This window comes from Suncus etruscus, chromosome 4 (assembly GCF_024139225.1).
Source record: "Suncus etruscus isolate mSunEtr1 chromosome 4, mSunEtr1.pri.cur, whole genome shotgun sequence".
NCBI lineage: Eukaryota > Metazoa > Chordata > Mammalia > Eulipotyphla > Soricidae > Suncus > Suncus etruscus.
In genome coordinates, this window is record NC_064851.1 from 39,315,781 (window position 1) to 39,332,173 (window position 16,393).

The 16,393-nt window shown below is 34.9% G+C and overlaps 1 protein-coding gene across 1 annotated transcript in view; it reads left to right on the plus strand.

Annotated features, from left to right (window-relative positions):
* LOC126007034 (calcium-activated chloride channel regulator 4-like) overlaps positions 1 to 16,393 on the plus strand; it is a 38,494-nt gene that overhangs the window by 11,175 nt on the left and 10,926 nt on the right. Inside the window, 4 exon segments of the mRNA XM_049772553.1 lie at positions 3,989 to 4,097; positions 6,655 to 6,832; positions 7,141 to 7,359; positions 11,663 to 11,890. Coding sequence (XP_049628510.1) covers positions 3,989 to 4,097; positions 6,655 to 6,832; positions 7,141 to 7,359; positions 11,663 to 11,890 — 734 coding nt within the window.

The following is a 16,393-nucleotide window of genomic DNA, read 5'->3' on the forward strand; positions in this document are numbered from 1 at the left end:
AGTAATTTTTTTCTTTAGATATGTGCGAGCATATATATTTTTAGTTTTTGTCCTGTGTTTGTTTTCTTCTCTCTCCACCCCCAAATCCACCAGCAATATAATGTAACACCACTTCTTCCTGCAAAGGCATATTAAAAAAAGGGGAAATTTTACGTGTAAAAACAAGCTCTTATCTACTAGGGATAAGAACTTATACTTTTTTACAACACAAGGGCATCTCCCACTCTGAACTTATGTCATGTGGAACCAACTTAGACCCCAGGGAATTAAGCACTTACCGTCCAGCCCTGACTCCTGGATCCCAGACACAGAAACGACAGAGTTCTCCACAACAGCTCCAGGAACCCAAATCCCCTCCAGGGCATCCATAATGCTGCTCTGACTCCAACATGCGCCAGTTCTAAATTGATAACCTGATAACAAAGAAATGGGAACAACTTGATCCAAGAGCAAGTTGTCCTTCCTCACCAGCCAACGATAAGACAAAATCAGAAGACATGTCACTCTTTGATCTGTGCAAAAGCGAAGATCGCTATATTCAGATGACTGGTTGTTACAACCAGGACTGAACAGTATGTATCCAGGGACCAACAACAACAACAACAACAATAGCAACAAAAATCTCTAGCCTAGATTTTGGTCTACGATCTGTTCATCAAACAAGATCTCCAATTCCAGAGGTCTGACTGAGACAATCTCAACTGAATGGGTCTTCCAGAAGCATAACAAAAGACTCCAGGCTCCATCATAAGAGGAATGTAATGACCAAGACCACCCACTACAGAAGATGGATTAAAATGACACCGAAGAAGCAGAACTGCTAGAACCACACAGAAAGAACCACATAAGCTCCATTCCTTGAGCTGTACAGACACCAAGATCTCTAGATGCAGAGGTCCGATTTAACCATCCATGACGAAGCAGAAGTCTTCTATATACCAAAAAAGCACCGAGGGGAGAGTAAATGATCATGCAAGGAGTCTATAGTTAATCCCATGACAGTAATACTTCAGGGGTGGAGAAACCCTGTATCTCCTAGGCCAAGGGGATTCCCTCTATAATATCCCCAATCATTACTGTGCCTATGCAGGGAGAAAAAGAAAAAAAAGCACAAAGTAATCATTTTTCCACATATAAATTTATTGATTGATCAATTTTTATTGGTGTCTTTATTTTGGTATAGATATTGAAGTTGATGTCTCCAATTTTATTTTATTTTATTTTATCTTTATCTTTCTTTTTGTACTCCGGCATGGTTTGATTTCAGAACCAATACTATTGTGTGGTGCTTGTCTTTATTGCTGTAGTGCTCACTAGATATTTAATTTGATATTTCTTTCTGTTTTGATGTGGTGTTTCAATTACCTTTTTCATGTCCTCGCTCAAACTGAGGTTGAAAGCCTCACAGGGGTCCTCAAACTTTTTAAACAGGGGGCAAGTTCACTGTCCCTCAGACCATTGGAGGATCTGACTATAGTAAAAACAAAACTTATGAACAAATTCTTATGCACACTGCATACATCTTATTTTGCAATGAAGAAACAAAACAGATACAAATACAATATGTGGCTCGCAGGCCATAGTTTGAGGATCACTACAAGGACTCCACCATTTTCAGCTTAATTTATTTATTTTATTTATTTTTATTTTTTCTTATTTTTTACTCCATTCTATTGCTTTTCTTTCCTTCAAACAATACCACAAAACTCGAATTATCTAGCTCCGCCTCTCAAATAGAGGGGGAAACAAGGGAGGGTACCAGGACCAAACAGATATATGATCACTAATAGTAAGCTAGACAAAGAGGGGACCACCTACTCTAGAAGCCCAGGGGGTGATGGTGGGGGATATGGTTGCAGGAAGGGAACAGGGATGAGGGGAGGACAAATTTGGTGATGGGTATTTCCCTGATTCAATGTTAATATGTCCCTAAAATACTACTGTGAAAGATATGTAAGCCAATATAATCAAAATAAAAATTAAAAAATAAATACATAAATAAGTAAAAATGTTTTTTGGAGGAAGGGTCACACCCGAGGGTGTTCAGGGGTTACTCTTGGCTCTGCGCTCAGAAATTACTCCTGGCAGACGCGGGGGACTGTATGGAATGTCAGGATTCGAACAGCGGTCCATCCTATATTGGCTGCATGCAAGACAACAACCTACCACTGTGTTATTGCTATGGCCCTAAGACTGAGTTTTTAAATAAAAATTTTACATATTGAGATATACATCCTGTTGATTTGATATGTGTTATGTTTTGAGGTGATTATTACTCTCAAATACATTATTCATTTCTTGCCACACTCACCTTAATATATACCCTTTAAGTAAAATGCAGGTGTGAGTGGAAGCCAGGGCAGTCTATCAAGAGCTGAGAAGGAAGCAAATTTGAGAGTGGACTATATTAGTCCAGGGGTGGAGAAAACCTGTATCTCCTAGGCCAAGGGAATTCCCTCTATAATATCCCCAATAGTTACTGTGCCTATGCAGGGAGAAAAAGAAAAAAAAAAAAAGCACAAAGTAATCATTTTCAAATGATTCAAATTTTCTTAAAATTCAATGCATTTCTATTCAGTAGTTGATATAAGGTTTTTTATTTTCTTGCGCCTAAAATTCTAACATACTATACTTATTGAACTAGGAATTTAAACCAGTGATTTTAACATAAAGAGATTTGACATAAAGAGAACTTATTTAGAAACTTGTTAATATATGAATTATTATTCAATGGGTGGTCTCAAATTTCTGTAATTCTTGGGAACTTCCAGTTGATGATAATGCTACTAGTCCAAGGATCACTTTCTGAATATTCATGGATTTAAAAGAAGAACCATGACTTTAGTATAATATTATTGACCTTCACCCTCCTGTTTTAAATGCTCATGAGTTAGAGAAATATATACTATAGATAACAACTTCTCCAATTCTATTTCCTTTGAACTTTTCCTAACTTGTTTTTTCTTTCTTCAAGCTACATACTTATCTTAATTCTACCAATTACCCTAAAATAACTTTTTGGGAAAAAATTTTATTCTTAATTCCTCTAAGTTTCTACCTGTCAAGACCTATTATTACTTTTTTAAAATAATATCTTTATTTAAACACCATGATTACTAACATGACTATAGTTGGATTTAAGTCACAAAAGAACACCCCCTCTTCACCGGTGCAACATTCCCACCACCAATGCCCCATATCTCCCTCCTCCCACAACCTCTGCCTGTATTTGAGACAGGCATTCTACATCTCTCACTCATTAAAATTGTCATGATAGTTGTTAGTGTAGTTATTTTCCTAACTGCACTCACGACTCTGTGGTGAGCTTCATATTGTAAGCCAGTCCTTCCGGCCCTCATCTCTATTGTTTCTGTGGATTATTACCATATTTTAAGAAAAATTAAGAACATTATGTTTATTACTTGTTTTCAATTCCCTAGTGCTAAAATATCATGCTAAGCATATACATGAATTATTTTAATTTATTAGTTATTGTATATGTTTAGTGCTATTAATTACTTCATTTAGACACTTAATTATTATACAGTCTATGACTATGTTTTCTAATTCTTTTTTTTTGCCCTTAAGAAAATTATATAAACCATTTTTAACATTTAATTGTAGTGACAGAATTTTAGTTATACTAATGTATTGCATACTGCTTATTTTGTTGATTGGAGAAAACTTCGTAGAGTCAAAAACTATTCTAATATCTAACATACTTTTTATCTCCAAGAATCAAATCCAAAATGCAGTCTATATGGTCTTAGCATAAATGTAATAAATATTTCATTGAGTTCACATTTAATAAGAAGAATATAATATCCTTTCTAATGTAAATATCTTGTAGTGTAATGTTTTTATAAATAAAACCATTTAGGTTTTTAAAAAACCATAAAATCGATATTTTATTGAAAATTTTAAAGTATTTGATGGACCATTTCTGTCACTTGAATGCTGACCCTGGATTTAATATATTTTCTCACAGGCCGACTGCTTGTCCATGAATGGGCTCATCTCCGCTGGGGAGTATTTGATGAGTACAATGAGCACGAGCCATTTTATGCTGCTGCAAACAAAAAAATTGAAGCAACAAGGTAGGACGACTTAAGTTTTCTTAAATTAGGGGCTGGAGAAATAGCATGGAGGTAAGACGTTTGCCTTGCATGCAGAAGGTTGGTGGTTTGAATTCCAGCATCCTGTATGGTCCCCTGAGCTTGCCAGGAGCAGTTTCTGAGCATAGAGCCAGGAGTAATCCCTGAGCGCTGCCAGGTGTGACCCTCCCAAAACTTAAATTTTCTTAAATTAGTTTAGGTTGCTACTTATTCCCTTTAGTTCTATTTTTTAATTATAATTATTATATCATCCAACATATATCATATATGCTATATCACAAAACTGATTTTATTTTAGCTTTTTAAATGTATTTAAAGGTGCTGGTAGTTCACTTAAAATGCACATAACTTCAAGAACATTTTGTAGGTAGTTGACTTTTGTGATATTTGGTAGGCTAGTTGATATTTGTGGTTTTCTACTGTAGCTGGAAGACTCATTTAAATTTGTGCTTGGTCAGTCACATATATATAGTACGTATATGGTACATATGTACTATATGCTAGAAGATAAAAAAAATCAAGAAGAACTAGCAAGTATTGCTAACTATAGGTTGAGTAAAGCATTAATAGCCTTATGAACCAAATGATATTTCTCTGTATTTCTAAGTTTATTTTAATTACATATCTAAATATTAAACATTTGGACACAGGGAGAGTTCAGTGGTTAAATTAGGAATAGACCCAGTTTGAGTACCAGCTGAAGATGGTCCCCAACCATCTCCAGATACAGCCCTAGAGGTTCGCAGGATCATCCTGTTGTCCCCAGTGTTCATAGCACTGCAGGATTCAAGCAGCACTGTATTCTCAGGCCTATGCACTGAACTGCTGGGTTGGGTTTAACTAGGGCCCTAAGGACTCCTGAGTAATGCTTGAGAGCCCCAACTTGAACAACAAAAACAAGTAAACAAATATTACAATTATTAGATTCTGTTTTGAGGAAAAAATCCCATTTAAGACACTTAGGATGTCCTTAGTAAAAACATTCATTTTAGTAGTAAACATTTATGTTCAGTACACTAATACAGTCAGATGCCATTTTAAAATATTAAGAAATTAAAATTATGTATGTAACATCAGTTAATAATAGACAGTCCTCCAGGTTCTAAGAAAAAGAGACCATGTTAGGGAAACAATTCAAAGCCAGGTACCATCAATTTACTCAATCTCAGATGCACTTCTAAGACTCAGTATTTTGCAAAATCATACAAACAAAAGGTACAGAATTATAATGAAAACTTCATTATCTGAGCGCACTTGTTTAGAGTATATTAAAATAATTTTACTTTTATAAAATACTTTTCTCCAGTCTGCTACATAAAATTTATCTGGATGTTAATATAAATAAAATCATTATTGGAGGCAGTAGAAGTACATATGGATCTAGGAGCCTTACTTCCTAAATGACTAAGTGAAATCAAGTTATTTTTCTTCTGAGGCAGGAGACTGAAGGGCCTTCCAAGTGGTGCTCAGATCTAGTGGCCACAAAAGTGATTCTCTGTCTACAAAACCTGAGGTTCAATGAAAGAACCCCTACCAGAAGTGGCTTCGGACCATGTGACACCATGAATAGAATCCAGGTCTAGAAGTAATTGCTTCCTGAATTACTTATTTGAACTAGAAATACCCTATAAACCTGGGATCTATTTATAATTCCAACAATTTATTATAACTATAGACCTATCTCACATTATAAAATCTATTTCTAACTTCTCATTTTTTTTATCATCTTGAGCAGTACCTCAAGATTTACTTCAAGTCACAGTTTACTCTGGATAAAAATTTCCTCCTTAAATAATGAAAACATTTGCCACCATATTATACCCCATTCTTTGGAAATATTATCTTTGAAAATAAATATACAAAGAACTTTAAACTAAAGTAATTCCAAGAATAAATGGTCTCATAACTTACTTCAGCTACCACTACTAGAAATTGTTTTGGAAAAGCAAACATATAGCCATTAATATAAACAAGTCAGCAGCACGTTAATGGCTTAAGCAAACTAGACTTTTGTATAGACTGGTGATACCATTTAAAATTTCCTCTCTTGGAATCTGAGCTAGAGTACAGGGGAAACCTGGTTAAATTTGCAGCACTATGTTTCCATTAAAGTACCACTAGGGATGATACCTGAGCACAAAACCAGGAGGAGCCCCTGAGCACTAGTTAGTGTAGCCTTAATACTCCCTCCGAAATAAAAAAATAAAACAAAATTTCCTACTGCAATTTCCTGAAGAAAATAACTTCTCTGGTAGAAATCCTTCAACTTTGCTGCTGAACAGGATAAATTAATAAGCAAAAATGAACTAAAACCCAATGGAGGAACTTGGCAGTCTGGTAATGGTGGAAAAATAGTAACTTTGTATAACATAGCATGAATATAAGCACTATTATAACCATTTTACTCATCAATAAAGAAGTTATAAAAAGTAAAAGATATGTAAAGATATAATAATCATTGTGAATAAAAACACTCGAGAAATGGTAAAGCACTAATAGTTCATTGGGTTGATTCAAAGACCAATGTCAATCTTTTCAGGTGTTCCAAAGATATCAAGGGTAAAAATGGAGTTTATAAGGATCAAGGAGGCAACAGTGTACTCAGACCATGCAGATTTAATTCTACTACAAAGCTATATGAAAAAGACTGTCAGTTCTTCCCTGATAAAGAGCAAACTGCAAAAACATCAATAATGTATATGCAAGCGATAGATTCTGTAAGTATACTAATTGTTACAGTAGATTTATAATCAAATGATATTTTATCATGTTTATAAAACATCCATGAAGATAACCTGGGGATTATATGCATTAATACAGAATTCTTTGAACAATGATTGATACAGAGTCAGCATTCAACTTTTTCTTATTACTGAAAATTTGCCTTAATATTGAAAGCCTACATTTCATTAGGCAACAGAAAACGTTTTTAATTTTTCACACTTGTGAATAAAATAAATAATAAAATTCATATTAGTTGCATTTTAAATGAATTGGATATTTTTTCATTTTCCTAAACTTATAGGTCATTGAATTCTGTAATGAAAAAACTCATAACCGAGAAGCGCCAACCCCACAAAATAAAAAGTGTAACTCCAAAAGCACATGGGAAGTGATCCGCATTTCTGAAGATATTAAAAACACAATGTCTATGATGACACCACCTCCTCCACCTGTGTTCTCATTATTGAGGGTTGGTGAAAGAATTGTGTGTTTAGTTCTTGACAGGTCTTCAAGCATGAAAGTAAGTATATGGACCCACATTTGCTGGATGTAGAGACAGAGGGGTATCAATGTCCTAGAGAATTAAAATGCAACCTGTGCCTGCTTTGTCCAAAGACTAATGGTGGCATAAACTAAATCAATTCTGTAATCATGATCTTAAGAAGAGCAGTGAGTATTGTAATAAAAAAAAATGTTGGTAGTTGGCAGTCAAGTTGAAAAATCACGACCTGACCTACGAGTGTCTTCACTTTTTAGAAAATGGAGTCCATTGAGAAAATTCTTTAATCTTTTAGTAATATTTTATTAGGTTATAACTACATGTTGAAATATGGAAATATTTCCTAATCCTATATACTCTATTTACTAAATATGTTATCTACTTTATTACTGGAAATATTTAGACATAAGAAAGTGAATCTATAGATTTGTTCAAAGGCAGGGGACAAGATCAACAAGAGAATATTTAACAGGACTTTATTTTATTAGAATCACTTATCAAATGAATTCCTTGTATTCAAAGACATAGATAAAAGCAACAACTGGTTTGGAGGTATAGCTCAATGGACTGTGCATGTATTGTATGTTTTGGGGTTTGTTTTTTGGGAGAAGGGTACACCCAGTGATGCTCAGGGCTTACTCCTGGCTATGCGCTCAGAAATCCATCTTGGCTTGAGAGACCATATGGGACGCCAGGGGAGCGAACCGAGATCCATCCTACGTCAGACACATGGAAGGCAAAAGCCTTACCACTGTGCCACCTCTCTGGCCCCAATATGTATTGTATTTTGGATCTCTGGATTTGACTCCAGTGCACAGGAGGTGACTTCTCAATCAATACCCAAAAGTAATACTTGAATAATTGGCTGTGGTTCCCAAACCAAAAATTTTAAAATACTATAAAAAGTCATGACTTAGATCCAGTCACTTTTTCTTTCATCATTTATTCTTTCAACATTCAGTGAAGAGTACTCATTGAAAGAAGTTCTTGAAATAGAGACATTTTTCCCAAAAGAATTAATAGAGAAAAGAAGTCTCTCATTTTCCCCTTATCTGGTTGACTCCTGTTCATTCTTCAGACTTAAGTGCAGGCATCCACATCATTCAGGAGAGAGTTTGTCTTCCAGACTGGACTAAGATAAAATCCTTTTTATGGGCTCCCAAATGTATCTATGCAAATCTCTACTACAAGATGCTGTATTAAACACATATATTTATCACATATAGTCTGGGAGATCCACTAGAAATCATAATTATACTTGAAACATCTTATTCATCTTTATATCCCTTTCTCTAAAACAGAGATTATGGCATAAGAGCACTGAAAAAATAATTGTTGAAATAAACGAGCCACAAATGTGCGTTCATAATATCATAAATCACTTGGCAAGATAGCACATTTAAGGTCTAACAAAGCATTCTAAAGATTAGGAATATTGTCTTTTTTTAATAAAAATTTTTATTTAAGCACCATGATTATAAGCATGTTTGTAGTTGGGTTTCAGTCATAAACAGAATACCCCCTTCACCAATACAACATTCCCACCACCAATGCTCCCCCTCTGTCCCCACCCCTGCCTATATTCATAACAGGCATTCTACTTCTCTCATTCTTTAACATTTGTCATGCTAGTTGTTAGTGTAGTTATTTCCCTAACAGTGTTTACCACTCTTTGTGGTGAGCTTCAAATTGTGATCTGGTACTTCCAGGGCTTCCAGCCCTTAACTCTACTGTCTTTGTGCCTTATTACAGTAACATCTTTAATTTTTCTTAAAACTCAAAGATGAGTGAGATTATTCTGTATCTATTTCTCTCCCTATGACTTATTTCACTCAACATAATAGATTCCATGTACATCCACATATAGAAAAATTTCATGACTTCATCTTTCCTGACGGCTGCATAATATTCCATTGTGTATATGTACCACAGTTTCTTTAGCCGTTCATCTGTTGAAGGGCATCTTGGTTATTTCTAGAGTCTAGCTATTGTAAATAGTGCGTCAATGAATATAGGCATGAGGAAGGGATATTTGAATTGTAGTTTTGTGTTCCTACGGTATATCCCTAGGACTAGTATAGCTGGATCATATGGGAGTTCAATTTCCATTTTTTTTGAGGAATCTCCATATTGTTTTCCATAAAGGTTGGACTAGATGACATTCCCATCAGCAGTGGATAAGAGTTTCTTTCTTTCCACATCCCTGTCAGCACTGATTGTTCTTGTTCTTTGTGATGTGTGCCAGTTTCTGTGGCTTGAGATGGTACTTCATTGTAGTTTTGATTTGCATCTCCCTGATGATTAGTGATGTGGATCATTTTTCATGTGTCTTTTGGCCATTTATATTTCTTCTTTGAGAAAGTGTCTGTTCATTTCTTCTCCCCAACTTTTGATGGAGTTAAATGTTTTTTCTTATTAATTTCTGTCAGTACCTTGTATATTTTGGAGATTAGCACCTTGTCTAATGGGTATTGGGTAAATAGTTTCTTCTATTCTGTAGATGGCTTTTGTATCTTAGGCACTATTTTCTTTGAGGTGCAGAAGCTTCTCAGCTTAATATAGTCCCATCTGTTTATCTCTGCTTCCATTTGTTTGGAGAGTGCTGTTTCCTCCTTGAAGATGCCTTCAGTCTCAATGTCATATAGTATTTTACCTACGTGTTGTTCTATTTACCTTATAGTTTCAGCTCTGATATCAATGTCTTTAATCCACTTGGATTTGATCTTTGTGCATGGTGTGAGCTGAGTTCGCTTTTTTGCAAGTGGCTAACCAGTTGTACCAATGCCACATATTGAAGAGGCGTTCCTTGCTCCATTTTGGATATCTTGCCCTTTTATCAAAGATTAGTTGATTATATGTCTGGGGAATATTCTCTTAATACTCATCTATTCCGCTGATCTGAGGGTCTGTCTTTATATCAATACCATGCTGTTTAGATAACTATTAGTTTGTAATACAGTTTAAAATTGGGGAAAGTAATGCCTCCTAAGAATATTGTCTTTAATAGAAGGAAGGTAATTACTTAAAAGGCAGAGAATGGTATTGCTCAGTGAAACCATCCATCACAACATAGAGATCCAAAAAAGGGCTAGACACCAACAAAAAAAGAGTTCTGGGTTGTGACATCGAGGAACAATGAGATTTTGTACTGAAAGAAGATGAGCATATTTCCCTTGATAGGATGCAGGCAGAGCCAAATTGAAAACAAAACAAAGTTGCTATAAGTTGATATAGGAGGAATTTTTTTTTTTTTTTTTGGTTTTTGGGCCACACCCAGCGGTGCTCAGGGGTTACTCCTGGCTGTCTGCTCAGAAATAACTCCTGGCAGGCACGGGGGACCATATGGGACACCGGGATTCGAACCAACCACCTTTGGTCCTGGATCGGCTGCTTGCAAGGCAAACGCCGCTGTGCTATCTCTCCGGGCCCGATATAGGAGGAATTTCTTATTGTTATTTAGTTCTAGAGAGTTCAGAAAGAAATGTGGGCATATATTGGGGAAATGCACCAAGGTTAGTTTTTGTTAATAAACTGGAGAATAATAAAGAAAGAGATTTAGAACAAGGGAAAGAAAAATGTGAGTCTTAATGGGCTACCGACCCACTCCCTGCAAAAAAAAAAAAAAAAGAAAGAAAGAAAGAAAAGAAAAGAAAGAAAACATTGCACAATTTTGATTAAGCCGATACTTGAAACTTGATGGGGAGAGGTTAGAAGTTAGACGTAGAAGATAAAATGAGGGAAGCAATCACCTGGGTCTCAGCAGGAAAAGTTTCATTTTAGAAGTAATCTCATTTTTATGGATGGGGAAATATTACTCTTTGATGAATACTAATCCTCTATTTTCATAAGTGGAACTTGGATACTGTTTTAATATTGACACAAATGAAACACAATAATATATCAAGGATATTTTTTAAACTTTATTTATTTATTGGTTTTTGAGACACACTCAGAGGCACTCAGGGATTACTCCTGGCTCTACACTCAGAAATCGCCCCTGGAAGGCTGGGGGACCATAAGGGATGCCGGGAATCAAACTGGGTCCCTCCCAGGTATGCTGAATGCAAGGCAAATGCCCTACTGCTGTACTATTTCTCCAGCCCTTCCAATTTCTCCAACCAATAATCAGCCCTCGATAACTTTTTGCCAGGTCATGTGCATTCCATAATATACATAACTATTTTTATCTATTCAAAAATGTCACAATATCTACAACTCGTGATAGAAAATTCTAAACAAATGTTGTTTACTCATTTTATGAATGTATTGTTGTTTTCCAGTTGAATGTTATTTGATGATTTGTTGTTGTTGTTGTTTTTTCCAGACTAATGATCGTCTAATTCGAATGAATCAAGCAGTAAAACATTTCCTGTGGCAAGTCGTTGAAAATAGATCCTGGGTGGGGATAATTGTTTACGATAGTACTGCTGAAATCCGAAGCAAACTAAAACAAATAATAAATCAAAGTGATAGAGATACACTCGTGACAAAGTTGCCTACGTTTACTCAAGGAGGAATTTCCATTTGCTCGGGGATTAGAAAGGCTTTACAGGTGAAAAATTAGTGGCAAATATAGTTTTTCTTTTTTTTATTTTATGATGACGTTTTAAGGTTAACTGCTGCTTCACATAGCCAGTCCATAATTTTGATATAGCGCCTATGTCTTAATCCTAAAAAGTATCTAACTAAGCAATAGAGAGAACTTACCTGATAATTTTAGAATTGTGTTTATTGTTTTCATTAATTTATTATTAGTTTAAAATATTGTTGTCCAAGCTTTAAGCATCTATGAACTACACCTGCATACTGGTCCATGGGTCAGCAATTATAACCAATGGAGAAGACCAATGGTTTTTAAACTTTCTATACTAGCCAACCAGCATTGGTTCACAGATAGGAAATTAAAGAGTGCAGGTTTACAATGAGAGAATTTCATGGGTATAGCTGATCAATACACAACTCACCAAATTCACTGCCAAAATACTATTCTATCTCTCTACTCATTTCTTTCAACTTCTTTCCTTCCAATAAACATCTCAGTTTTTACCAACTCTAAGAATCAATTTGTTCTTTATTGCTAAATCATTTACTTTACATTTCATGCATAAATGAAAAGATCCTATATTTGCTGTTTACTCCCTTAACTATTTAGCTTATCATAATCAAATTAAATTCTCTATAATGTGTCTCAAAAGGCATGGACTTACCTTTCTAGTTGTACAATAGTATTACATTGAGCACAAACCACAATTTCTTTATGCAGTTATTTTGCCACAGAGCATTTAGTCAAAACTCTATATCTTGACTATCTGAATAATGTTTCTATGAATATAAAGATGTACATTAGTGTTTACCTGTCACTCAGATATATGGTCAGGGATGATTACTGTATTTGTATTATACCTCCATCTTTTCATTTTTATGTGCTTATTTTTGTAGTGCCCAAGACTAAACCCAGGACCTCAAATATTTATTGTCATATTTATTATAAATCTTTATATTATCTTCCAGACAAGGTTGTCTCAATTTACTATACACCACCTGTATCAAGAGTTGCAATTTTTAAGGCAATGACAAAAATTCTCTCATGTTTATATCTGAGCCATTTCCATTACTATGACATTTACCTAAGGAAAACTGATGTTTATATATTTAAGCAGATATAGTAGGGGTTCAGTCATATTACCATAAGGATTACTAGTCATAATATGAACTTTATATCAAAAAAGTAGCTCTATAGATTACTCACTGTGGCATAGGAAACTTTGCAATTTCTTAGAAATCTGTGACATATTTATAAAAAATATAAATGAGAATTCTCTCCTCATAGAATAAGTATGAACTTAAAGTGAACCAATAATTTTATAGACTTAGAGCAATATGTATTATTTTACATAGTAAATATTCATTAATTAATATTAATCTTATTTTTTCACATTGTCATCTTAAACTCAAAATTAATATCAGTTATATCATTTTCCTGCTTAGAACACTTTCCTGCCTCCTTATAGTTTATCAAATAATCTGATTCTTTTTACTGTAATAAAACTGCACTTATACCAGTCTTTACAACTTTAAAACAATTTAGTTAAACCATTATGATTTATAAAGTTATTAATAACTTTGTAACAAACATGCATGATAAATTTGCTGGGTACATAAATGTTTTAATACCAATCCCAGCACCAGTGTCAACTTTCTTCCACCAATATTCCTAGAGTTCATCCCATACTACCACAACACCACCTCCAGCCTATTTATAGTAAGTTCATTTTTCATTTTTGTTGTTAATTTTTTATTAAAGTTTGGGTCTCATGATCTCTTTGTTGTTGACTCTGGTTTGGATATTTAGTTTTTTCCTCAACACCATCAATGCACCTGTGAGACCCCTTGGCCCCTGGCCCCATCCTTTTATATTTGTATTACTCTTCCTCCATTCAGTTTCCTTCTCCTCACTATACTGTGAGGCCTAGATTGTTCTTGAAAATACCCACTTAAACCATTGCATTTCTTCATGAAGTTATTCTAAATACCACATAGAAGTGATATTATCTTATTTTTTCCTTCTGCTGACTTGCTTCATTTAATATAATATCTCCCAGTTCTATCCACATTACAGTGAATTGCATAATCGGATCATTCCTTAAGGCTATGTGGTATTTCATATGTACCACATCATCATGTTACACTTTTCTGTTGTTGGATATCTACATTGATTCCAACTTTTAGCTATTTACTGAGTGTTGCGATTAATAGCGGTGTGCATACATCCTTTTGGATGAATGTTTTTCTATCCTGGGAATAGACACCCAAAAGTGGAATTGCTGGATTATAACTTATTTATTCAGTTCTCACTTAATAACCTATGCTCCAGCTAGTTTATTGTGCATGTTTGTTTCTCCAAGCCCATCATATAAAACGACCTACATGTCTCTCCCTAAGAAATTCTTCCGGGGCCGGGAAGGTGACGCTAGAGGTAAGGTGTCTGCCTTACAAGCGCTAGCCAAGGAACGGACCGCGGTTCGATCCCCCGGCGTCCCATATGGTCCCCCCAAGCCAGGGGCGATTTCTGAGCACATAGCCAGGAGTAACCCCTGAGTGTCAAACGGGTGTGGCCCAATAACCAAAAAAAAAAAAAAGAAATTCTTCCACTTTCCCTCTTCTATCTTTGCAAGCTTTACTCTACCAATTATTTAAAGTCTTCTTTTCTTTATTGTGACTTTTCCTACTATACCAACCTTATTGTAATGTAGTTTCTAGTATGAATTTCTAGGCTCAATCTCCAGTTATGATTTATTCACTTCATAGCTCAGTATGTTTCTTAGATTCCCTAGTCTTCAAATATATGCAATTAAATACTATAATAAACAAGCATAGCATTTTTTATGTTTTAATTTAATCAACACGTGTTACAGGGAGTGTGGAATAAGCGTATAGTGATATAATTTAATATATTTATGTGTCCAGCAAATAAAGCATGTTGTTTAATTGGATATAAGATAACACATACATAAAATAATATATATGGTGGACATTATTTTGTGAAAAAAACAAACAGGGTGATGTAATAGAGTAATTAAGAAAGGAGAAGCACAGCAAACTTGAGGTAGAGAGGCCATTGGAGGGCAATGTTTCAGGTAAGATTTGAGGATGAGAAGTCAGTGAAAGGCAGAAAGCATATGCAATATTCTTTGGGAAAGAGATGAAAAAGAACAATATTATTCAAGAAATGGCAGAAGCTAGTTGTCTTTGAAGTTCTGCAAATGATAAAATGTGTTTTGAAAAATAAATGGTTAAGTATTTCAAAACTTAAAAATATAAATGATTTGCAATTTAAGCACAACAACATATAATTATGTGTTAAGAAAATAACTCCCTAAATAAAGCAAATTGTAGGAAATGTAGTCACAGAAGTCAAAATAGTGTGTAATTCACTGGCTCTAATCTACACAAATCAGTACAAGGAAAGGAAAGGAGGGGCTGAAAAGATAGTACAGTTGGCAGGGTTCTTGTCTTGCATGTGGCTGACCAGGATTCAATCCTCAGTACCCTTAGCAGTGCCAGGAGTAAGCCCTGGGCATTATTGAGTTTGTCACAAAACCGAAAGTGGCAGGAGGGGAGGAAATGGGAGTACAAGTGGAACATAGAAGAGGGGAGAGAAAGGAAGGAAGGGGAGTGGAGAAAGAAATCTACTTCATCTTTGTATCTATCTTAATTTTGAACTCCTGTAGAACATGATGGGGGAGGGAGGATATGTTATAAATGCTAAAAAAATGTATAAAAGTACATACTGTTTTCCAATTTGATTTTAATATACATAAGTATCTCACATGTTTTAACATTTATAAAATAGGAGCCAGAGTGATAGTACAGCAGGTAAAAGCTTGCATTAACCATGGCTGAGCAGGATTCAATCCCCAGCATCTCTTAGAATTTACAAGAGTAATTTCTGAGTGCAGAACTAGGAATAATCCCTGAACATTGCTAGGGGTAGCCCCAAAACTAAATTAATAATAAGTTTATAGAATAGTTATTACTTACCTAAAACTTGGAAAACTTGAAAATGATTTTGATCACTTTTTCCAAAAAACCAGCTTTATTATGAGTTTTGATGTTCTATTTTTATTTTAAAAATACTTTATTTAACACAATGGTTTACAAGGTTATTCATCATACAGTTGGGTTTATTCACAGTTACAAAGTTAATCATGCTTGAGTTTCAGTCATACAGTGTACAAAACTCTTCACTAGTGCACATTTACCACTACCAATGTCCCTAGTTTCCCTCCCATCCTCTCCCTGGCCTGCCTCTGAGGCACATATTTTCTTCTTTCTCTATTTTCCTTTTATTTCTTTTTGGACAATGTAGTTTGCAATATTGTTGTTGAAAGGATATCATGCATACTACTTCATTTCCTTTTAGCTCCAAGTTCTTGTCCAGAATGATCATATCTAACTATCATGTCATTATAGTTTCTTTTCTGCCCTAACTGCTATCATCCACTATTTATGGCAAGCTTATTACCATGAACCAGACCTCCTGGCCTGCATCTCT